Here is a 24847-nt window from a genome sequence, read left to right as displayed (position 1 = left end):
TTAATAATGTTCTCAAAACATTAGAACAAAAACATTATTTATACATCCTACATGGGATGTTTTTTTTTCTTCCTGAAAGGTCGGTAATCTAATGTTTTTAAATGTTTCAGAATGTTCAAAAGTAAAATTCCCAACAACCTTTTTTCACTGACAAAAAAGAGACGGTAACAAAATAAAAACGAGTTTTGGATGACAAAAACTATGACGAAAATCTACTTTTATTCGTCAACAAATAAAAATGAGACGGAAATGTTAGGGAGGGACGATTGGGGAAGAGATCCAGTCAATAATGCGCACATTTGAATTGTAACACATTTTAATTTCTGCGGGGAAATATGGCGCTGTTGCGCGTTCTACAGGCTCAAGAAACTGTACTTCAGAGCGGTTCATGAACCGATGGTGTTTATGAACTAATGCTGGTGAATAATGACGATGTTTATATAGTAATATGCATTCAACGTAATTGCGTTTTACGTGACGTCACGAGCACGCATCATCACTGAACAGAGCAAGGCGAGCATTTGTGCTTGTAAAACTTAAACTTCATTTATTTAAAAAAAACATGGCCGATCGTTTCGCTAGATAAGACCCTTATTGATCGTCTGGTACTGTTTGATGTGGTTTAAAGCCCTTTTGAAGCTGTACTGAACCTCTCATTTGGACCTTGAACCGTTTGGGGTCTATTGACTTCCATTATATGGACAAAGATCCTGAAATGTTTTCATCAAAAATCTTCATTTCTTTTCGACTGAAGACAGAAAGACATGGATATCTTGGATGACAAGGGGGTGAGTAAATTATGAGCAAAAGTTTATTTGAAAGTGAACTAATCCTTTAAGCTTAACCTGATATACTAACTAAAACATAATTACAAAATGAGACAATCTATATAGATGTCTTTAAAAAACAGCTTTCTGAGCTCTCTTTCGTGTATATTTGCGCTTGAACGGTCAAAACACAATGTCAAAATCAAAATGTCAGTTTTGACATGTATTCAAGTAATAGTCGGTTATGTAATGCTTAAATGCTCAATGAATGCATTACAATTTAACTAAACTCATTAGATTTTAGTCGACCAAATCTACTGTAGATCTAAGCCGCGTTTCCACCAAAATTACCCGGAACAATTTGTACCAGGAACTTTTTTTACAGGAAATTTTTTCCCCCCAGACCTGCTACTGTCTGCGTTTCCACTGCGGTCTAAAGTACCGTGAAGATTAGGCAAATTAGTCCGGTGATGTAGGACTGCGCGCGGCTGCTCCTCCCAGTCAGCGACGGACAGTAATAATTTTTGCGCGATACTGTCTGCAACAATAACGAGGAGATGCAAGCAGCGCTGCTTTTGGTAGTTATGTATTGGTTTAATAAAGAGGTCATTTACAAAACGGCGGAAAAGAGACGAGCACGGATACTAAAGCGTATTCTGAAAGCTCGTAAAGCTAGATTTAAAATAAGACAACGTATGTTATTATCAGCTATTACGGACATTGACTGTGAGATTGTTGAGACGAACGCGCGCCATCAGACAGAAAAGAGCAAGACTGATATTTACTGAACGCAGAACGAACGAACCATGTAAAAGACTTTTAAAACTGCCGGTTGAAATAAAATGCGGCGTGAGTTCAACCATTCAGCATGTTCAGCGCCCAAGTCCCACCCCCGAAAGTTCCCGAACTTTGAAAAAGTACCACCCCGGGAGCAGGGCCGTTTGGAGGGGGAAATATTTACCCGGAACTTCATTTAGACCCTGGTTCCTGCGGTCAAAAACACACAGAGTACCACCCCAAAGTTTCTAGTTCCTGGGGAAAGTTCCTGCAGTGGAAACGTGGCTTTAGTCGACTAAAATCGTATGATATTTAGTCGACTAAAACTAAAAACAATTCAGGTGACTAAAATATGACTAAAACTAAATGGTATTTTAGTCAAAAGACCTAGGACTAAAGCTACATCAAAATTTGCTGTCAAAATTAACACTGGAGTTGAGACTGGTTGGTTTATTGCACATTATGGTCAAAACACATCCATGACTCATTAATTAAGAGAAGAGGGACAACCCTTTTAGACCATGCGGGCCATTTAAACATTTAAAAAACAGGACGTTTGGAAACCTTTCAGAAAGAAAGTTTGCATTAGCTAAATGTTCTTAGAACACACACATATATATTTTATGTATTTATTTTTACCTGGGTTAGGCTTATTTATGGGTTTTTTGTCCTTCAGGAGGGAAAGAAAGTAGGACAATCTTTTACCGTTGAAAACAAAAAGTCTTAATCAGTGTCTAATGAAATCTCTGAACCTTCACAGAAACGGTCCTCCCAGGTTTATCTTTCAAGTCTAACGACGGCTATGCCGCTGTGAACGCATCATTCCCGCCACTGTCTGCGGTGAGCGTTTGCATGCGCGTGCAGTGGGACCCGCGGCACGAGAACGTGTCCACAGTGTTCTCGTATGCAGCTAGCGTTTTTATCAACGAGTTCCAGCTGCGCGGACAGATAGACGAGTCCAAGCGGAATCATGCCAACAGAAAGGTTCGCCTAGCACTTCTTATTCAAGGACAACATCATCCATACAAAGCCGAGCTACCCATTGATAAAGGCTGGCACCATGTTTGTGTCACGTGGCGCTCAAGTGATGGATTTTGGGCAATTTATGTGGATGGACAAAAGGGAGATTCTGGGCAAGGGAAAGCTCGGGAAAAGGCAAATGACATATACGGAGACGGGATATTTATATTGGGGCAAGACCAGGATACCTTTGGTGGAACGTTCACGGAGCCGTTTGTTGGAAACTTGACTGACCTGAACATTTGGGGTGAAGCTCTGGAGTTAAAACAGGTGCAGGCACTGAACACCTGCTCACAGCTGACCAATCACAAAGCCTTATTCAGATGGCGGGACTGGAGCCTCACTGTCCATCACTCCGTGCAGAATGTGTCTGCAACACTCAACTGTCCAGGTAAGCATACTTTAATGTACTATTTAAAAATAAATATAGTTTTTATTTGTAATGTTTAATACATTTAATGCATATTTAAAATATACTTATTTTGCCTAAAAAGTTATGTTTTTGTTACTATCATATTTGCTATGTAATACATTACTAATTGTCCTGTAGCTCTAAATGTCTACTTTGAATTATATTCATTATATAAATTTATAATTTATTATAATTTTTTTGTTAACTATCAAAAATAGCGCGTATCCTAGTAACCAGTTAGTCTTAATTTAACGTAAACAGTAAACGTATGTGTGTCAGTATCAGTTTATTGGATCTGTACATTCGCTCTTAAAGTAAAGCCTAATATTCCTCCTGCTGTCTGTGTTTTTAATGTTAATCAAACAACAAAAGACAAGGGAAAAAAATCACTCGCTGCTCTTGACTGAATAACTTTAATAAGGAATGCATCGCATATTTGGTTTTCGCTGAGGAGCCGAGCCGGTGACCTGGCCGCTCAACGGGGGTACAGCGACTGGCGACGGGGCAAGGCGTCTCTGTTCAGGGAACGAGGGTTACATACGTAACTGAGACATTCCCTTTTAAGTCGGTCATTCTTGACGTCATGCCGGGAAAGTAAACTGACGAATTGGGATCCCTACTAAAACATTCATTAATATTCACCTGTGTGTGCTTATCTAAGTATCATTAGAAATATTAGGATGTAAGTTATTAAGGTTTTAAAATTTCACATTTAAAGAAATCCAGTGTTTATCATGTCACTGTAAATATTAAACTAAAATATAGAACATTTATTTAGTTGAAAAATAGTTAAGGTGTATGGTCACATTTGACAACCAATGAGTGTGAGTAAGGAATACCTGAGGGCTAAATCTAAGAAAAAACATTAACATTAATGTTAACAATGTTTCATCTTCATCAATGATACTGAAAATATAGTTGACGTTATAATCAATGCACATGATGCACAATGCACATAATCAATGCACTATGCCATTCATTGACAGAGCGCTGGTTTGTTTAGAACTACTGAGCGCTCCGTGAACCACGTGACGTGCGCACCGCTGGGAGATGAGAGCATGTCGCAACTCTGTTTTTCAACGCCTCTGACTTAACTGTTATGCCACATTAGCGCCAAAGCACTATTTATTGTTTGAATTTCGTATTAAATTTTAAAATCTTAGACTTTCATATCAAAAGCAGGTTTGGCAGTTTGGCGTGAGATTTACTTCGGCAGAGTGAGAGCGTGAGACAGAGCCTGAATGCTCCAAATGCTTGAGAGATTGCAATCCTGACTTTTACGGTCGAATGGAACGCACTGTGTGTGTGTGTGTGTGTGTGTGTGTGTGTGTGTGTGTGTGTGTGTGTGTGTGTGTGTGTGTGTGTGTGTGTGTGTGTGTGTGTGTGTGTGTGTGTGTGTGTGTGTGTGTGTGTGTGTGTGTGTGTGAGAGAGAGAGAGTGAGAGAGAGAGAGAGAGAGAGAGAATTAATGTGTATTTTAAATAGCGTGAATAACAACGCACAATATGTGGCGGCCGGTGTTGATTCTGTTGCGCACCGCCACAAATTATTCTATGTGTGGGAAACACTGTGGAATGTCTCTGGGGTGGCTCTGTTAAGGGAGGAGACAACACCGGCAGAGATGGCAGAGCGGACTCTGCCCAGGGAAAGACACGGCCTAGCCGATACACATATGGGATTGCCACAGGGATCACAACATATGGATACCCAGCCTTGCACAGGTTCCACCAGTGCATACGAGTGTTAGGGCTGGCATCTGACGCTCTGCCACGTCCGACTCCCGAGGGTAATAGAGGAACTAAACAGGGTTTGCCTAGCGGGGAACTCTACTGGAGCAAAATAAGCACACACATATCCGGTCCATAGGAGGACTACTGGCAACTTGGTCCGATTACACAGGAAGATACCGGCTCAACACTTCTAGTAGAGTGAGCTCTCAACTCAAACAGGAAAGGCACGTCTTGGGATTGGTATGCCAAGACAATAGCATCCACTATCCAGTGGGCTAATCTCTGCTTGGAGACAGCCTTTTCCTGCTGGCCAAGAGCTGGTCTGAGGTCATGAAGCTCTGCATTCGGTCCACGTACCGGCGCAAAGTGTGTATGGGACCGAGCAAAGGTAGGGCTGGGTCTGCCTCCTCCAGGGGCAGCGCTTGCAGGTTCACTACCAGGTCCCTGGATTAATTAACTCGGCTGACTGTAGCGGTTTGAAGAGTGGTCTCTGAAGTGCCATAAGCACCAGAGGCAAGTTCCAAGAGGGTATAGTGTGAGGGCGAGGAGGATTTAACCTTCTAGCCCCCCTCAGGAACCTGATGATCAGGTCGTGTTTTTCTATAGATTTGCCTTTAACTGCATTGTGATGTGCAGCAGTAGCGGCAACATACACTTTCAGGGTGGAGGGAGACAGCCTTGGCTCCAACCCATGCTGCAGGAAGGAAAGCACAATCCTGACCGGGCATCTCCAGGGGTTTTCCCGGTGGTTAGAGTACATCTCAATGAATAGGTTCCACCTCAACGCATAGAGGCGTCTCGTAGAGGGGGCTTTAGCTGATGTGATGGTGTCTACCACTGCTTGGGGTAGACCACCTATGTCCTCCACTTCTAGAGGTCCAAATTTCAAAGGTGCTTGCCATGTAGCGGCTCTTTGAGGCGGCCTAGCACAAGACATACTGCTAGCAACTCGAGGCAGTTGATGTGCCAAATACCTGCATGCCCGTTGTTCATGGCTCCCCACCCGGTGGCAGAGGCATCCGTGCAGACCAATAGCATGTCTGGACACTTGTTCTAGGGGGAACTCCTGCCCATAGAAATGAAGGGTCCGGCTCTGGGCTGAAGGTTTGGCGACAATATGGGGTGATGGAAACCCTGTGCGTCCCGCTCTGCCATGCCCATCTCAGGACAGCCAGTGCTAAAGCAGCCTCATATGGAGCAATCCCAGCTGTATTACTGTGTTACTCGACTTCGAAGTGAAAGGCAAATATGCGAAGGATTCCTTATTTATACCCACACTGCAGGGCGGAGCATCAGATGCAAATCTCGCATGCCAATGTGCATTGGCTCGTTTAGTTACACTCAAAGTGGATTGGTCTCTCAAGCGAGATCCCAACTACTGTCAGACCTACCTGAAATTTAATTTGTACCTTTGTTATATTGTATTTATTTGTGCTTTTGCATTTAATTGTATTATTTGTTTTTGTTTTACTACTGACTACTGTCTTTTTACTTGTCTTTAATGTTTTAAATGTATATTAGTTAGGCTAGCAGTTTTAGCTCAGGTATTGAAGTTGGAATAGATAATTGTGAATTTTCACTGGTACCTAAAATGTTATTACTGCAAAAACAGTTTGATGGCCGGTAAAAAATATTTATGTCCCCTACATTTTCTGAAGTCACCGGCCATTGGCAGCAGTGGCCAAAAAGTTAGTTTTAGGCCCCATATATACACCGATCAGGCATAACATTATGACCACCGACAGGTGAAGTCAATAACTGATTATCTCTTCATTACGGCACCTGTTAGTGGGTGGGATATATTAGGCAGCAAGTGAACATTTTGTCCTCAAAGTTGTTGTGTTAGATTCAGGAAAAATGGGCAAGCGTAAGGATTTGAGTGAGTTTGACAAGGGCCAAATTGTGATGGCTAGACGACTGGGTCAGAGCATCTCCAAAACTGCAGCTCTTGTGGGGTGTTCCCGGTCTGCAGTGGTCAGTATCTATCAAAAGTGCTCCAAGGCGGAATAGTGGCGAACCGGTGACAGGATCATGGGCGGCCAAGGCTCATTGATGCATGTGGGGAGCGAAGGCTGGCCTGTGTGGTCCGATCAAACAGACGAGCTACTGTAGGTCTAATTGCTCAAGAAGTTAATGCTGGTTCTGATAGAAAGGTCTCACAATACACAGCGCATCACTGTTTGCTTGTTGCATGTGGGGCTGCATAGCCGCAGACCAGTCAGGGTGCCAATTCTGACCCCTGACCTCTGTCCACTGCTGAAAGCCAACAGTGGGTATGTGAGCATCAGAACTGGACCATGGAGCAATGGGAGAAGGTGGCCTGGTCTGATGAATCAAGTTTTCTTTTACATCACGTGGATGGCCGGGTGCGTGTGTGTTGCTTACCTGGGGAATGGCACCAGGATGCACTATGGAAAGAAGGCAAGCCGGCGGAGGCAGTGTGATGCTTTGGGAAATGTTCTGCTGGGAAACCTTGGGTCCTGCCATCCATGTGGATGTTACTTTGACATGTACCACCTACCAAAGCATTGTTGCAGACCATGTAGTGGAGATGGGTCAGGGCTGTTTTGGCAGCAAGAGGGGGACCAAAAGCAATATTAGGTCATATTAGGTCATAATGTTATGCCTGATCAGTGTATATATAATTTGTAAGAAGTGAAAGAAGACGTGAACATATATATATATATATATATATATATATATATATATATATATATATATATATATATATATATATATATAATGATTTTTTTTGTTGGCGTTTCAGTTGATATGTGAAAGGGAATTAATTGTAATTTGTGAATTTCTGTTTATTTGTGGTGGATATAATGCTTATTTCCACAGGGTCCCCGAAGACGACGCAGAGACTGGAAGAGGAATGTGAGGTTTTTAATGGCAGGTCTGACGGTCAGCCTCAGTACAGCTCTGCTGTCTGCACACACACATACCCTTTCATTTGCAGAGGCAGCAAAGGTGTGTGTGAGAGTTTCTGTAGCTGATTACAGTTTGAGTGTTTTGAAGTGTTGTGCGCGGCCTGACAGTGCGGCTCTCTGATCCTCAGAACACTATCTGAAGATGAAAGAGCTGAGAGAATCTCTGAGGTCGGACCCAAGCCCCTTCATGCAGTGCCTCATGCAGTACGGCATGGTACAGTCCAGCTTTAAAAAGCGCTTTCTTTGCATGAATGTCTTACACAGTATCTGCCATTGCAAATAACCAAAAACAGTTACCTCAAAGAGTTCCTGTTATAAAAGTAAAACAAGTTATAGTAATTTAAAAATAAATATAAAGCCCATCTAACTTTTGTTTTGTCCCGTTTCACTCAGACTGCAGACGCTGTGCTCTCTGATAGTATAGACGGGCGGAGCTGGACCTCTGTGTCCCGTCTGTTGAACGCGTCTGAGCAGGCTGTCCTGAAGGAGCAGAAGCAGCTGGAGGACAGAGACATGGTCTCTCTGATGCACGTTCTCTCTCGGGCCGCTGACCTGCCCAGCACGGCCAATAAGAGCCGGCGTGATGCGGAGAAGCTCGGCCAGAGCTTCATCACCATTGCAGACTCACTCATCAGCCAAGATGACACCAGTAAATGGCACAGCATCAAAGAGGTGACGGAAGGGATTTTGATGATCCCTTCTTTAAGCAACTTGCAAATGTTTTGTGAATTATTCATTTTATTTATATTATTATTATACACACTCACCTAAAGGATTATTAGGAACACCTGTTCAATTTCTCATTAATGCAATTATCTAATCAACCAATCACATGGCAGTTGCTTCAATGCATTTAGGGGTGTGGTCCTGGTCAAGACAATCTCCTGAACTCCAAACTGAATGTCAGAATGGGAAAGAAAGGTGATTTAAGCAATTTTGAGCGTGGCTTGGTTGTTGGTGCCAGAGGAGAGGTCAGAGGAGAATGGGCCGACTGATTCAAGCTGATAGAAGATCGTATTGACCCCAAACTGCTGTTTATTAACCCACTGAGCCCTGTGGAGCACTTTTATAATGGATGGTAAACCCAGCCCGATCTGCCGGCGATTTGATTTCGCCCTGCAGCTCAGGCTGGAAACCTGTACATCTTTCTATCCTGCTTCTGTTACAAATTAGCGGGAACCAATCACAAACCGGCTTATCCACCTGCCGGTGGGTTTAACGCGATGACGGATAGAGAAGCGATGGATCGTTGGTCTGATTGGTTGAAGGACTGTCCAATTTTGTACAGAGTCATTTGAACTATGCCTGTTGATCACGCCTCTTGTGCAGTAAAAATACAGAGCAGACTCCCCAGACCAATGTTCAATCTTAAAAGATTGAGCTTGGTCTGGTGATAGCCAGACAATGGATGCACTTTTTTGGCCTTTAAATTTTGGACTGCCATTCACTGCCATTATAAAGTTTGGAAGAGCCAGGAAATGATTTAATATAACTCTCTATAATGATTGTGTTCGTCTGAAAGAAGAAAGTCTTATACATCTAGGATGACTTGAGGGTGAGTACATTTTTGGGTGAACTATCCCTTTAAGGATTCAGTAATTAATCTGCGTTAAAATAGAAAAAAAATTCTGAAACTAGTTTCATAATTAAGCAATATCACAAGACCAAGATATCGTCACTACAGTGTGATATTGCGTTTATACCGTTTAATAATAAGTTAACTATGGTTGGTTATTTCTAGGTTTATTTGGTTTGCCATCAAAAAGAGTTTTAAAGGAAACCTTGATATTCCTGTGTTTGATGTAGGTGGTGAAGGGGCCGATGGCTGTCATCCAGACTGTAGACCGTATGCTGAGCAACCTGAACTCTCTGCTGATGGACGACACCGATAGCGTGCAGATACACAGCCACAACATCAGTGAGTTACACAGACACACGGAGCAAACCGCAGTGACATTTCAACCAAAGTCAAGCCAGAAACTGTGCTATTGTGTTCCAGAGCTGCAGGTCCAACAGAAGCTTCTGTCCAACGGTTCTCACTTTCCTGCGTTTTGTGGGTTGGATGTGGGAAATCGTGACTGCATCTCTGTCTCAGCTAAAAACTTGAAGGAACTGCATAACAATGGTGGGGATGATTAAAACCCTGTTTGATAGGAGATGAAGTTTCATCCTGTATAATATTTCAAAAACATGGATGTTCATTTGCAAATAACCTTTCACAATGTTCTTCCCTTGATGTATATTTGTTGTGCTTGTTCAGACTTCAGAAAGGTGACTGTATTGAACACATGGTACGGCTCCGTCAAGTGTCTCTCAGAGAGAGGGGAAAACATTAGCCTTTCTCCCATAGTCAGTGACGGATCACAGAGGTAAGTCATGCTCGATGTAATCTCTAATTAGGCCTGTCAAATGAATACATTTTTTTACGCAGCATGCATGCCATGACTGTAATGGACCCGTTTCCCAGACTGTGATGATGCATTTCCACAGTTATTAACAGGGTTGGGTATCGTTTGAAATTTAACGATTCCGATTCTTATCGATTCCTAATTTCGATTCCAATAAAATAGAAAAAACCCCAGATATCATTCACATTTATTCCAAGTCTTATTGCAAAATATTTCATTGTAGCTGAATACCATGAACAAAAAATCAAAAGGCTAAAGAACACTTACACAAGGAACTTCTGCCTATGGTTTATAAATACCACAGCAAAACTAATATAAATGTCAAGCATTATTAAAGACAAACACTCAGTAATTAAACTGTAAATTAGCCCATGATTTACTCACCCTCAAGCCATCCTAGGTGTATATGACATTCTTCTTTCAGACGAACGCAGTAAAATGTCTCACTTCCAGCGGACCGTCTTCTGTATTCAATTTATGGAAAAAGTGTAGCGTCCGCGCCTCTCGCAGTTCAAAATGCTTACGCTGCGTCTGACGGGCGTAACTGGTGTGCAATGTTGTCAGACATAGTGTAAGTATACACACTGGCGCTACACTTTTTCCGTAAATTGAATACAGAAGACGGTCCGCCAGAAGTTAGACATTTTACTTTAAGTTTTAAATTTGATGGCTTGAGGGTGAGTAAATCATGGGCTAATTTTCATTTTTGGGTGAACTAACCCTTTAACTCTGTTAGTGTCTGTAACACAGCGACTGACGGAGTGACTGCAAATTTGACATCTTTCTCTCTTCTGACCAACGCAATCAATCTCTCAATATTATTTTCGATACTTATTTCGATTATCTACTTTAGACATTCTACAAACTAAAAGTAACTTTTCAACCAACCAAGTTTTAGTAGATTATAGGTAAGGGTTAGTAGAATAAGTTGACATGTAGTAGCAAAGTTACTTATAGTAAGTAGAATGTCTAAAATGGACCATCCAAATAAATTGTAGAATTTTTTTTTCTTATTTTGGAAAGTCATCTCGCTGTTGAGGCAAATGGTAAGGTAAAAATTTCTTGTAGTTTCTGTTCACAACTTTTGAAGTTTCTTCTGATTCTGAGAACCCTGGATATGTGAAGAGAGTCCATACTTCAAGCTTTAATTGCTTTAAGAAATGACATATGGGTCAGACATAACTACAAAAAGAGTTGCTTGTTATTTCAGTGTTATTGCAACATGAATGGTTTGTGGTATGGCTGATGTTAGTGTGTGATTGTGTGTCTCAGGTATGTGGGAACCGTCTTAGGCTCGTCGGTCATCTCCAGTACAGTGCTGGCAGATGGACGGCCGGTCAGCATTGCCATACACTTCACACTCCAGCACAGGATTCAGGTACAGGAAACAACAGGTCTCAGTTTTAGTTTTGTAGCATATTTTCAGAAACTCCAGTCTTTGTGCTAAGCTAGGCTAGCGGTGGGTGCGTCAGACAGAGTTATGGCACGCACGGAGATGAGAATGGTATGTAGGGACTTATCTAACTCTGGGGGATACGGTGAATAAGCTAAAGTCCCAAAAAGTCGGCATGTTCCTTTAACTCATAAATTCATCAACTAACCATTCAGAAACGCCCTGTCTCATTCTACATGCTGTCTTCTTGAGTCTCTCCATCATTGTCCAACTTTGAACATAAAAGGCAGAACAGTTTCTGTCATTTTCAGTGTGTCTGTTTGAGGTAATCGGAGCTGCTAACATGAGCTCTTGAAGCTCCACCCTCTTCTAGAAAAGGAGCTCATTTGCATTTAAAGGGACACACACAAAAATGGCAAATTTTTACTCACCCTCAAAAAGTGACAATTTTAACATGCTATAAAAAATATCTGTGGGTATTTTGAGCTGAAACTTCACCTACACACTCTGGGGACATCAGAGACTTAATTTACATCTTGTAAAATGGGGCATTATAGGACTAAATAGCACTTGTTAGCCTTGTGTGAGATACAGACTGAAATCTACACTACTGTTCAAAATGTTAGGGTCTGTAAGATTTTTAGGTTGCACTTTATCGTCACAGTGTAATTATACGTTTAAGTACTGAGTAATAATAATTAACTAGATGTACTTACTATAGGGTCAGGGTTTGGTTTAGGGTTAGTTGCATGTTATTATGCATAATTTATAGTAATTACCTCAGTAAGTTCATGTGACGTGCAACAGGGACACTGAAAGAATAAAGTGTTTATTCTGATTTTTTTAATGTTTTTGAAATAAGTCTCTTCTGTTCACCGAGGCTGCATTTATTTGATGAAAAACAGTAATATTGTGAAATATTATTACAATTTAAAATGTCTGTTTTCTATGTGAATATATAGTAACGTGTCATTTTTTTCCTGTGATCAAAGCTGAATTTTCAGCATCATTACTCCAGTCGTCAGTGTCACATGATCCTTCATAAATCATTCTAATATGATGATTTGATGCTCAAGAAACATTTATGATTGTTATCATTGTTGACAACAGTTCATATGTTTGTGGAAACTGTGATACATTTTATTTGTCAGGATTATTTGATGAACAGAAAGTTCAAAAGACTGCATTTATTTGAAATAGAATCCTTTGTAACATTATTGATGTCTTTACTGTCACTTTTGATCCATTTAATGTGTCCTTGCTGAATAAAAGGATTAATTTCTTTCAAAAAACAAATGGTTCTGCTCCCAAACGATTGATCGGCAGTGTGAACTGAGCTGTTTAAAGTGAGCAGGATTGAATGAAGTGTGTTAGGACTGTAAGGTCTGACTTCTGGCTTCTCTTTTTCTCTCTTCAGAACAGTTCAGTGAAATTGATCCCTATCTGTGCATTCTGGGATTTCGACCTGATGTAAGCCATTTTCATTGACTTAAATGTATTATATTGGTTAATTCCTGACTGGAGTTCTTATTGATGTTTCGTCTTGTGTCTCGGCACCTCAGGTTAGATGGGGGAGGCTGGTCAACAAAGGGCTGCACCGTTATTTCCTCCCAGAATAATTCCACTTCCTGTTACTGTAACCACACTACCAACTTCGCCTTGCTGTTACAGATCTATGAGGTTCAGGTGAGGTTTCATCAGCAGTACCTGTGGTAGATGAATGAATATTTCAGATTGGTAAATGGACTAGATACTAATTTTTGCCACGGGATAAGAATAAAAAAGGTAATTGTGACTTTTTATCTGACAATTCTGACTTTTCTCCTCGCAGTTGCAAGTTTATATCCCGCATATCTTACTTTGTTCTCGGGATTACACTGTGTGCAGAATTATTAGGCACGTTGATTTTCTGATCATATTTTTTTTCCCAGGCACATTTGACCAATTCCAAACCACATTAAACTGAATAAATACTATTAATTTTGTGTTTAAACATTTATAAGTGATATATAATTGTTCACAAAGGCTGGAAATGAAAAACACCTTATATTCAGGTGTGCAGAATTATTAGGCATGCTTCCTTTTACAGATAAATTGAGCCAAAAAAGAGATTTAACTCAGACTGAAAAGTAAAAAATTATGAAATGCCCATGAGGATACAATACTAATGCAATACTAGACATTGCAGTTAAGGCATGACCATCGGACAGTGAAATGCTTGTTGGGTCAGCAGGGTCAGACAAAAACATGTGGCGGAGAAAAGACACCTATTAACTGCAAAAGAGTGAAGAATTAAGGTGAAGAATTAAGTGTGAAACCATCAGGAACCCTTTAGTCTCCAGCGCCACCATTTTCCAGAGCTGCAACCTTAACCTGGCGTCTCCAGAAGTGCAAGGTGTCAGGATCTCAGAGACTTAAATTAGGTAAAGAATCCTAAAAAATGACCCCCACTAAATAAGAATCACAAGCTGAAGTGTTGTAAAATACATGAAGAAGTTTTTTTTAATAGGCTTTATAGACATAAGTTGAGAATGACTCTTGAAGGACCAGCACCACATCCTCTTGCACCACTGTTGAGAATTCATCTTGCAGAATCTGGCAGTAAGTTTTTGGAGTTCATTTTCGTCCATCCTGAAGTCCGTTTTGCAAAGATGGACTAAAAATGAACTCCCAAAACGTACTGCCAGATTCTGGAAGCACTTCTGGAGACTCCAGGTAGGTTGCAGCTCTGGAAAATGGTCTGAGTTAAATCTCTTTTGGCTCATTTTAAACATGCCTAATAATTCTGCACACCTGAATATAAGGTGTTTTTCATCTTCAGCCTTCATGAACAATTATATATCATTTATACATTATTAAATACTAAATGAATAGTAGTTATTAGGATTACTGTGGTTTGGAATTGGTCAAATGTGCCTGGAAAAAAATATGATCAGAAAATCAATGTGCCTAATATTTCTGCAAACAGTGTATGAGACATAAATGTGCAATTGCAACATTCTAAAAATGCTGGGTTGTTTCAACCCATGTTTGGATTTTAAACCAAAGTTTGGGTTTGTCCATATTTGACCCAAACATGGGTTGAAACAAGTGTTGAAACATTTGTTTTTGCCCCCATTTTTCATGAGCTGAACTCAAAGATTTAAGACTTTTTCTATGTACACAAAATGCCTATTTCTCTCAAATATTAATTACAAATCTGTCTAAATCTGTGTTAGTGAGCACTTCTCCTTTGCCGAGATAATCCATCCACCTCACAGGTGCGGCATATCAAGATGCTGATTAGACAGCATGAGTATTGCACAGGTGTGCCTTAGGCTGGCCACAAATAAAAGGCCACTCTAAAATGTGCAGTTTTACTGTATTGGGGCGGTCCGGGCGGGTCCAAAAATCAGTCAGTATCTAGTGTGACCAGGGCCGTTTGAAGAAATTTGGGGGCCCCAAGCAAAATGAACATGGAGGCCCCCCCAATACCCCCCACCCCCACCCGCACGCAAAGCCTACAGGAACCACAGCATAGCCATACAGTTTAAGTTCACCCACACTTTATATAAATAAAAAGGTTTACAGTGCAAATACTGTTGTTGCATATACTGTGCATAAAATTTGAAAACATTTGCAAAAAACACCACTGTATCATTAAAAAAAAAATTGTAAACCTTTAAGTAACCATTTTTTAAACATCTATAAACATTACATTTACATAGATAGACGGACCATATTCCTAACACTTTGGGAATACTTAAGGGTTACTAGTTGTTTTGTAAACTGTCTATAAACATTATCTGGATGGTTATTATACATTTGCAACAGATAACTATAATACCTTGTTAAATAGTTAATAAACAGTACCAGTAAAACATGTGGGCAGTACCAGTAAAACATGTAAACAGTACCAGTAAAACATGTAAACAGTGCCAGTAAAACATGTGGGTTGTCCTGGTACTGTACTTCAAAATGTAACAGTGTAAAAATTGCCACAGAATAAAGTAATTGTTCAAGATCCATTGGTAACTTATAAAAATAATGTCATATTTGCAAACTGTCACTACCGTATATCCCGACACTAGCACATTAAGATAAGCTATGAAAAAAATAATGTTCCTCTGCCTCTTTCTGGTTAAATAATGTTTATAATAATTGTTAATATAGCATGCTACGCCACTTTCATCAAAACCTATTACAAAGCTATAGCAATGTCAAGTCATTCCGTCTGGTCGAAAAAAAAGTTGCACTAAGTGTTCGTTACAAGCAGCATTTGCCGTCAGGCAGGTAACGATAGCTAACATAAACATATTTTTGCTAGCCTACCTGCTGCAAACTTACACCATTTTTGTACAAGACAAGTAGAGCTATTTTTTCCAGTGTAATTTATCACATACCACTATCTTGTTTTTTCTTATCCTCCTCTTCCTTTCTCTTTTTTCTTTTCTGGCTTCCTGAAGCATAAAATTCCGCTTCAAAACCGAAGAGATTTTGTATTTTGCCGCTGCAGAGATCGCGTGGTTGGCTGGCTGCTGTCAGCGACTACTGAGAGGGGCCCCTTAAGGGGGATCCCGATAACAGTGTCATTGCACTTTACTGCATTGACTATCAATGGGGCGCTCACACAGTTTGTCGTTTCATTTTATTCTTAACCTGTCGTTGTCTTGGGGCCCCAAGCAATTGCTTGGTTTGCCTGCCTTGTCGCGACGGGCCTGATTGTGACCACCATTTTGACTCACGCAGTGCAACACATCTCCTTCGCATAGAGTTGATCAGGTGGTTGATTGTGGCCTGTGGAATATTGGTCCACTCCTCTTCAATGGCTGTGCGAAGCTGCTGGATATTGGCAGGAACTGGAACACACTGTCGTATACGTTGATCCAGAGCATCCCAAACATGCTAAATTTTTTTGGCTTTCTGATCCCAAGACTCAACTAATCGCTGCAATTATCCATCTGTGATCCTTGGAGAGTCTTTGGTCACTCAAACTCTTCTCCTCACCGTGCATTAGGACGATATAGACGCACAGAACATCTTTAGAAACTTCATAATTATTGCCCTGGTGGTGGAAATGGGGATTTTCAATGCTTTAGCTATTTTCCTGCAGCCACTTTCTATTTTGTGAAGCTCAACAATCTTTTGAATATAGTTTTTAGCATATTTTCAGAAACTAAAGTCAGTGCAGAGATTGTTATAATAGGTCCTAAATGTTTGGAAAGGCATTGAAAAATGATGTTATCATAGACCTTCAGAGTTACTGGAATTGAATGCTTTTGGAACAGGAGAAAAAACTTTAGGGGTGCCAATAATTTCAATAAAATCCAAACGTTTTTGAGAAAAGCATTTATTTCATAATGTGTTCATAATTTTACTTCAATGAAAGGTTCGATTTTTGTGCATTTTTAAATAAAAGATCAAAAAGATAAACATTGCAGATTTATTTTTACAGCCATCTTTGATCATATTTACCAGGGGTGCCAATAATTCTGACCACAACTTTAGTTATGAAATCCGAATTGGGCAATATAGACTTGCAATTCTGAGGAAAAGAAAAAGAACCGTGAGATAAAAAGTAGCAGCCTTTTTTATTTCTGTACATGAATTTGTCCAAAAATGAACAAAAAAAAATTGCCTTTTAGGATTTTTTTAAACTCAAATTAAGACGTAATTTTTAATTAGACTAGCGTTTGCTTGCTGATTTTGGTTGTATTCATTGTTTTATGTATTATTTATCTTTGAGAAGCTGCTTTTAAAGGGTTAGTTCTCCCAAAAATGAAAATAATGTAATTTATTACTCACCCTCATGCCGTTCCACACCCGTAAAACCTCCGTTCATCTTCGGAACACAAATGAAGATATTTTTGTTGAAATCCGAAGGCTCAGTGAGGCCTCCATAGAGACCAAAGCAATTTACACTCTCAAGATCCATTAATGTACTAAAAACATATTTAAATCAGTCCATGTGAGTACAGTGGTTCAATATTAATATTATAAAGCGACGATAATATTTTTGGTGCGGCAAAAAAACAGAAATAACGACTTATGTAGTGATAACCGATTTCAAAACAATGCTTCATGAAGCTTCGGAATGTATCGAATCAGCGAGTCGATTCAGTGGTTCGGATCAAACTGTTGAAATCACGTGACTTTGCCTCTCCGAACCACTGAAGTTTCATGAAGCAGTGTTTTGAAATCGGTTATCAGTCATCATCTAGTTTTTTTTGGCGCACAAAAAATATTATCGTCGCTTTATAAAATTAATATTTAACCACTGTACTCACATGGACTGCTTTAAATATGTTTTTAGTACATTAATGGATCTTGAGAGTGTAAATTGCTTTGCTCTCTATGGAGGCCTCACTGAGCCTTCGGATTTCAACAAAAATATCTTCATTTGTGTTCCGAAGATGAGGTCTTACGGGTGTGGAACGGCATGAGGGTGAGTAATAAAAGACATTATTTTCATTTTTGGGTGAACTAACCCTTTATAGGCACTATATAAAATAGGGTTTATTATTATTATTAAAAGAGCCAATAAAATGAAAGTGAAATAATATATAATCAAATAAATATAGTGAAACCAGTATACATTTAATAAAAGAAAATATCAGATATTCTTTAATTTCATAATAAATACCTTAATTATGTGTAACATTTTTATGTGTAATTAATTTAAAAACCGCACTTTCAATTTCAGTCAGCCCATTTTAATTTCCCTTTCTTAAACGTTTGTGTGTGTTGTAGAGAAGTGTTGAGCATGAGGCGGGTCTGCAGATCCTCAGTTTGATTGGCTCTGGTGTGTCTCTCTGTGGTCTCCTCTTCACACTCATTCTCTTTGTGGCTGTCGGGTGAGTTTTTTGTAGGTTTGATTACTCAATAAAACTAACCATACAGCTGTATAGTCACATGCAGCTCTCACCTGTTAACGCAGTACAGTGGGATTGTGTTATTTGTTGCTCTCTGTCTCCCTCTAGTGTTCCGAAGTCAGACCGGACTACGGTGCACAAAAACCTGATCGTGGCTCTGACTGTGGCTCAGTTACTTCTGATCTTCAGCGACTGGGCTGCGGGAAACCAGGTCAGAACACATTCCCATTTATATCTCACCATGTGTCACAGCACTTGATAAAACAGGCTATAGAACTGCAAAAATAAAGGTTTGCTGGGTTTATGTCCAAAATGTATTATAAAAAATAACAAAGAATGAATTGAGACTACTGGATGGTTATAAACTGATTTTTCTACCATCAGACAGAAAGTCAGTTTGTGATTGTTAGGGTTAGGGTTAGGTTAGGTTAGGTTAGGTTAGGTTAGGTTAGGTTAGGTTAGGGTTAGGGTTAGGGTTAGTTAGTCAGTTTGTGTTGACAAATGAACCATATTTGCACTTCAAATGTATATGCAGCAGCCATTGTTTTTTTACCTGCTTAAATGGATGGAGATGATCTTGAGTACAATCCCAAGCTATTTTTATCATGAATGTGATCTAAGTTCCGTTATCACTTCAATTATCATGTCTGAAATTATATATATATAAAGAAAACCATAAACAATAAAAGTCCATGTGAGTTGTTGAGCGAACATCAAGTGAAATATGGAAAGAGCACCTTATTGCCTGATTTTATAAATGTTTTCATAAATATCTGAAGGTGTTAATAAAAAGTTGGGAAACAGCTGTGAAATTAAGACATTGCAGTGGTTTCTATAGTGATAAATTATACATAAATTGCCATTCCAAACTCTGGCATTAGTAAGATTTTATGTCATTTTATTCAGCAAGAATGCTTTAAATTGATCAAACGTGATTGTATTGTTATTGATGTTTAAGTGGGACAAAGTATTTTTTATTTAAAATAAATGCTGTTCTTTCAAACTTTCTGTTGATCAAAGAATAAAATCAGTTTCCACACAAATATGAAGCTTTTTTAACATTGATAATCATAAATATTTCTTGAGCATCAAATCATCTTATTAGAATGATTTCTGAAGGATCATGTGACACTGAAGACTGGAGTAATGATGCTGAGAATTCAGCTTTGATCACAGGAATAAATTACACTTTACTATATATTCACATAGAAAACAGCTGGAATAATATTTCACAATTGATTTTACTGTATTTTGATAATATAAACGCAGACTTCTTTCATTAAAAAAAATATTTAAGAATCTTACCGAAACCTTTTGAATGGTATTGTACCTATTTACACTGATCAGGCATAATATCCTAATGTCCTAATATTGTGTTGGTCCCCCTTTTGCTGGCAAAACAGCCCTGACCCTTTGAGACATCGACTCCACCAGACCCCTGAAGGTGTGCTGTGGTATCTGGCACCAAAATGTTAGCAGCAGATCCTTTAAGTCCTGTAAGTTGCGAGGTGGGACCTCCATGGATCGGACTTGTTTGTTCAGAACATCCCACAGATGCTCGATTGGATTGAGATCTGGGGAATTTGGAGGCCAAGTCAACAACTCAAACTCGTGCTCCTCAAACCATTCCTGAACCATTTTTGCTTTGTGGCAGGCGCATTATCTGCTGAAAGAGCCACAGCCACCAGGAAATACCGTTTCCATGAAACGGTGTACATGGTCTGCAATGCTTAGGTAGGTGGTACTTGTCAAAGTAACATCCACATGGATGGCAGGACACAAGGTTTCCCAGCAGAACATTGTCCAAAGCATCACTGCCTCCGCCAGCTTGCCTTCTTCCCATAGTGCATCCTGGTGCCATGTGTTCCCCAGGTAAGCGACACACACGCACCCGGCCATCCACGTGATGTAAAAGAAAACGTGATTCATCAGACCAGGCCACCTTCCTCCATTGCTCCGTGGTCCAGTTCTGACTCTCACGTGCCCACTGTTGGCGCTTTGGGCGGTGGACAGGGGTCAGCATGGGCACCCTGACTGATCTGCGGGTATGCAGCCCCCTACGCAACAAACTGTGATGCACTGTGTATTGTGACACCTTTCTATCAGAACCAGCATTAACTTCTTGAGCAATTTGAGCTACAGTAACTCGTCTGTTTGGTCGGACCACATGGGCCAGCCTTCGCTCCCCACGTGCATCAGTGAACTTTGGCCGCCCATGACCCTGTCGCCGGTTCACCACTGATCCTTGGAGCACTTTTGATAGATACTGACCACTGCAGACCGGGAACACCCCACAAGAGCTGCAGTTTTGGAGATGCTCTGACCCAGTCGTCTAGCAATCACAATTTGGCCCTTGTCAAACTCGCTCAAATCCTTAAGCCTTGTTTATACTTTCATCTGGCTCCGCAGCGCGAGCCTCCGCTGACTGTGCGCGCTCCTCCCCAAACTGACGAGGCGTATACTTGAAGCGCTCGCTGTTGTGCTTTTCTTTGAAACGAGAGAGGGCCACTAGTTCTATAAACCATCAGAAAACAGAAGTAGAAGAATGTACACAGGCCTCAGTATAAACAAGGCTTTACGCTTGCCCATTTTTTCTGCTTCTAACTCATCAACTTTGAGGACAAAATGTTCACTTGAAAATGTTCACTTGCTGCCGAATATATCCCACCCACTAACAGGTGCCGTGATGAAGAGATAATCAGTGTTATTCACTTCACCTGTCAGTGCTCATGATGTTATGCCTGACCGGTGTATATTTGTGATATTTGTGTACTGCAGTTTCAAACCTGGTTCTTGTCAGCATTATTATAAAGCATGTGTATGTTTCTGTGGAGCAGGAAGCCTGTTGGCTGGTGACGGCCCTCCTCCATCTGTTCTTCCTCTCGTCCTTCTGCTGGATGCTGGTGGAGGGGCTGCTGCTCTGGAGTAAAGTGGTCTCTGTTAACATCAGCGAGGAGAGGAGAATGAAGCTGTACTACGTGCTGGGCTGGGGTGAGAACCCTACGTCTGTGTGCATATTTCATTTTGATTCATGTGCTGTTTGATTAACCTTCCTCTCATGCTTTGTGTCTGCGTTTGCTTTGTCTTTCTCAGGGCTGCCGGTTGTTATAGTCGCTGTAACCCTGGCAGCCACTTTGGACCAGTACAGAGCACAGCAGTACTGCTGGCTGAACCTCCAGTCCAATGTTATTTGGGCTTTTGCAGGGCCTGTGCTCTTTGTTTTGGCTGTAAGTACGAGTGAGTTTGCGTGTGTCTCAGAATAAGTGTCCCAAAGTAGCTCTTATCTGCTTTTGAGCACATGATTAGCACACACAATGCAGTGCTGGTCCGTGTACTTTGCGTTTATTCGTTTTTCGATTTTTCCCCACACAAAAAAAATGAAATAAATTGCTTGATTTTATGTTTTTTGGTTCAGGGGTAGAAAATGCTTAAACGGCTTGAATATTCGTTTTCCACATGTGGGCGGGATTGAAACGCCCCTTTCTGCTGATTGGTCAATCAAAGATCAACCTGTGCCTTTTAGTATGAATGTGTTAGTCTTACTATTCTCTATAAGCTAGTGTGCTCCAAAACAATGACAATATTCACATTTAGAAGATATAAGCGTTTAAAACGCTCAGACAGTGCACTATATAGGGGATAGGGATCGATCAGTCAGTGCACTATATAGGGGATAGGGAACGATCAGTCAGTGCACTATATAGGGGATAGGGATCGATCAGTCAGTGCACTATATAGGGGATAGGGAACGATCAGTCAGTGCACTATATACGGGATAGGGATCACGTGATCCACTCTGAGCTATAGTAACTCTGGACCGACTCGATCACATGATCCGCTCTGAGCTATCGTGACTCTGGACCGACTCGATCACATGATCCGCTCTGAGCTATCGTGACTCTGGACGACTCGATCACATGATCCGCTCTGAGCTATCGTGACTCTGGACGACTCGATCACATGATCCGCTCTGGGCTATCGTGACTCTGGACCGACTCGATCACATGATCCGCTCTGAGCTATCGTGACTCTGGACCGACTCGATCACATGATCCGCTCTGAGCTATCGTGACTCTGGACTGACTCGATCACATGATCCGCTCTGAGCTATCGTGACTCTGGACCGACTCGATCACATGATCCGCTCTGAGCTATCGTGACTCTGGACCGACTCGATCACATGATCCGCTCTGAGCTATCGTGACTCTGGACCGACTCGATCACATGATCCGCTCTGAGCTATCGTGACTCTGGACTGACTCGATCACATGATCCGCTCTGTGCTATCGTGACTCTGGACGACTCGAGCACATGATCCGCTCTGAGCTATCGTGACTCTGGACCGACTCGATCACATGATCCGCTCTGAGCTATCGTGAATCTGGACCGACTCGATCACATGATCCTCTTTGAGCTATCGTGACTCTGGACCGACTCGATCACATGATCCGCTCTGAGCTATCGTGACTCTGGACCGACTCGATCACATGATCCGCTCTGAGCTATCGTGACTCTGGACCGACTCGATCACATGATCCGCTCTGAGCTATCGTGACTCTGGACCGACTCGATCACATGATCCGCTCTGAGCTATCGTGACTCTGGACGACTCGATCACATGATCCGCTCTGGGCTATCGTGACTCTGGACCGACTCGATCACATGATCCGCTCTGGGCTATCGTGACTCTGGACGACTCGATCACATGATCCGCTCTGAGCTATCGTGACTCTGGACGACTCGATCACATGATCCGCTCTGGGCTATCGTAACTCTGGACGACTCGATCACATGATCCGCTCTGGGCTTTGGTGACTCTGGACCGACTCGATCACATGATCCGCTCTGAGCTATCGTGACTCTGGACGACTCGATCACATGATCCGCTCTGGGCTATCGTGACTCTGGACCGACTCGATCACATGATCCGCTCTGGGCTATCGTGACTCTGGACGACTCGATCACATGATCCGCTCTGAGCTATCGTGACTCTGGACGACTCGATCACATGATCCGCTCTGGGCTATCGTAACTCTGGACGACTCGATCACATGATCCGCTCTGAGCTATCGTGACTCTGGACCGACTCGATCACATGATCCGCTCTGAGCTATCGTGACTCTGGACCGACTCGATCACATGATCCGCTCTGAGCTATCGTGACTCTGGACTGACTCGATCACATGATCCGCTCTGAGCTATCGTGACTCTGGACCGACTCGATCACATGATCCGCTCTGAGCTATCGTGACTCTGGACGACTCGATCACATGATCCGCTCTGGGCTATCGTGACTCTGGACCGACTCGATCACATGATCCGCTCTGAGCTATCGTGACTCTGGACCGACTCGATCACATGATTCGCTCTGAGCTATCGTGACTCTGGACTGACTCGATCACATGATCCGCTCTGAGCTATCGTGACTCTGGACCGACTCGATCACATGATCCGCTCTGAGCTATCGTGACTCTGGACCGACTCGATCACATGATCCGCTCTGAGCTATCGTGACTCTGGACCGACTCGATCACATGATCCGCTCTGAGCTATCGTGACTCTGGACTGACTCGATCACATGATCCGCTCTGTGCTATCGTGACTCTGGACGACTCGAGCACATGATCCGCTCTGAGCTATCGTGACTCTGGACCGACTCGATCACATGATCCGCTCTGAGCTATCGTGAATCTGGACCGACTCGATCACATGATCCTCTTTGAGCTATCGTGACTCTGGACCGACTCGATCACATGATCCGCTCTGAGCTATCGTGACTCTGGACCGACTCGATCACATGATCCGCTCTGAGCTATCGTGACTCTGGACCGACTCGATCACATGATCCGCTCTGAGCTATCGTGACTCTGGACCGACTCGATCACATGATCCGCTCTGAGCTATCGTGACTCTGGACGACTCGATCACATGATCCGCTCTGGGCTATCGTGACTCTGGACCGACTCGATCACATGATCCGCTCTGGGCTATCGTGACTCTGGACGACTCGATCACATGATCCGCTCTGAGCTATCGTGACTCTGGACGACTCGATCACATGATCCGCTCTGGGCTATCGTAACTCTGGACGACTCGATCACATGATCCGCTCTGGGCTATGGTGACTCTGGACCGACTCGATCACATGATCCGCTCTGAGCTATCGTGACTCTGGACCGACTCGATCACATGATCCGCTCTGGGCTATCGTGACTCTGGACCGACTCGATCACATGATCCGCTCTGAGCTATCGTGACTCTGGACCGACTCGATCACATGATTCGCTCTGAGCTATCGTGACTCTGGACTGACTCGATCACATGATCCGCTCTGAGCTATCGTGACTCTGGACCGACTCGATCACATGATCCGCTCTGAGCTATCGTGACTCTGGACCGACTCGATCACATGATCCGCTCTGAGCTATCGTGACTCTGGACCGACTCGATCACATGATCCGCTCTGAGCTATCGTGACTCTGGACTGACTCGATCACATGATCCGCTCTGTGCTATCGTGACTCTGGACGACTCGAGCACATGATCCGCTCTGAGCT

At 42.0% G+C, this 24847-nt stretch overlaps 1 protein-coding gene across 1 annotated transcript in view; it reads left to right on the top strand.

Moving 5' to 3' along the window:
* Positions 1-24847, top strand: part of adgrd2 (adhesion G protein-coupled receptor D2) — a 48087-nt gene that overhangs the window by 6933 nt on the left and 16307 nt on the right. The window contains exons 5-18 of the mRNA XM_079827180.1: positions 2305-2955; positions 7550-7678; positions 7767-7852; positions 8032-8310; positions 9445-9556; positions 9638-9763; positions 9899-10007; positions 11319-11424; positions 12857-12909; positions 13002-13125; positions 18169-18272; positions 18399-18501; positions 21128-21281; positions 21384-21517. Coding sequence (XP_079683306.1) covers positions 2305-2955; positions 7550-7678; positions 7767-7852; positions 8032-8310; positions 9445-9556; positions 9638-9763; positions 9899-10007; positions 11319-11424; positions 12857-12909; positions 13002-13125; positions 18169-18272; positions 18399-18501; positions 21128-21281; positions 21384-21517 — 2270 coding nt within the window. The remainder of the gene's footprint in view (positions 1-2304; positions 2956-7549; positions 7679-7766; positions 7853-8031; positions 8311-9444; positions 9557-9637; positions 9764-9898; positions 10008-11318; positions 11425-12856; positions 12910-13001; positions 13126-18168; positions 18273-18398; positions 18502-21127; positions 21282-21383; positions 21518-24847) is intronic.

This window comes from Gobio gobio, assembly GCF_949357685.1.
Source record: "Gobio gobio genome assembly, chromosome: 10".
Lineage (NCBI taxonomy): Eukaryota > Metazoa > Chordata > Actinopteri > Cypriniformes > Gobionidae > Gobio > Gobio gobio.
The sequence above is the reverse complement of the archived record's forward strand: the minus strand, read 5'-3'. Positions and strand labels throughout refer to the sequence as shown.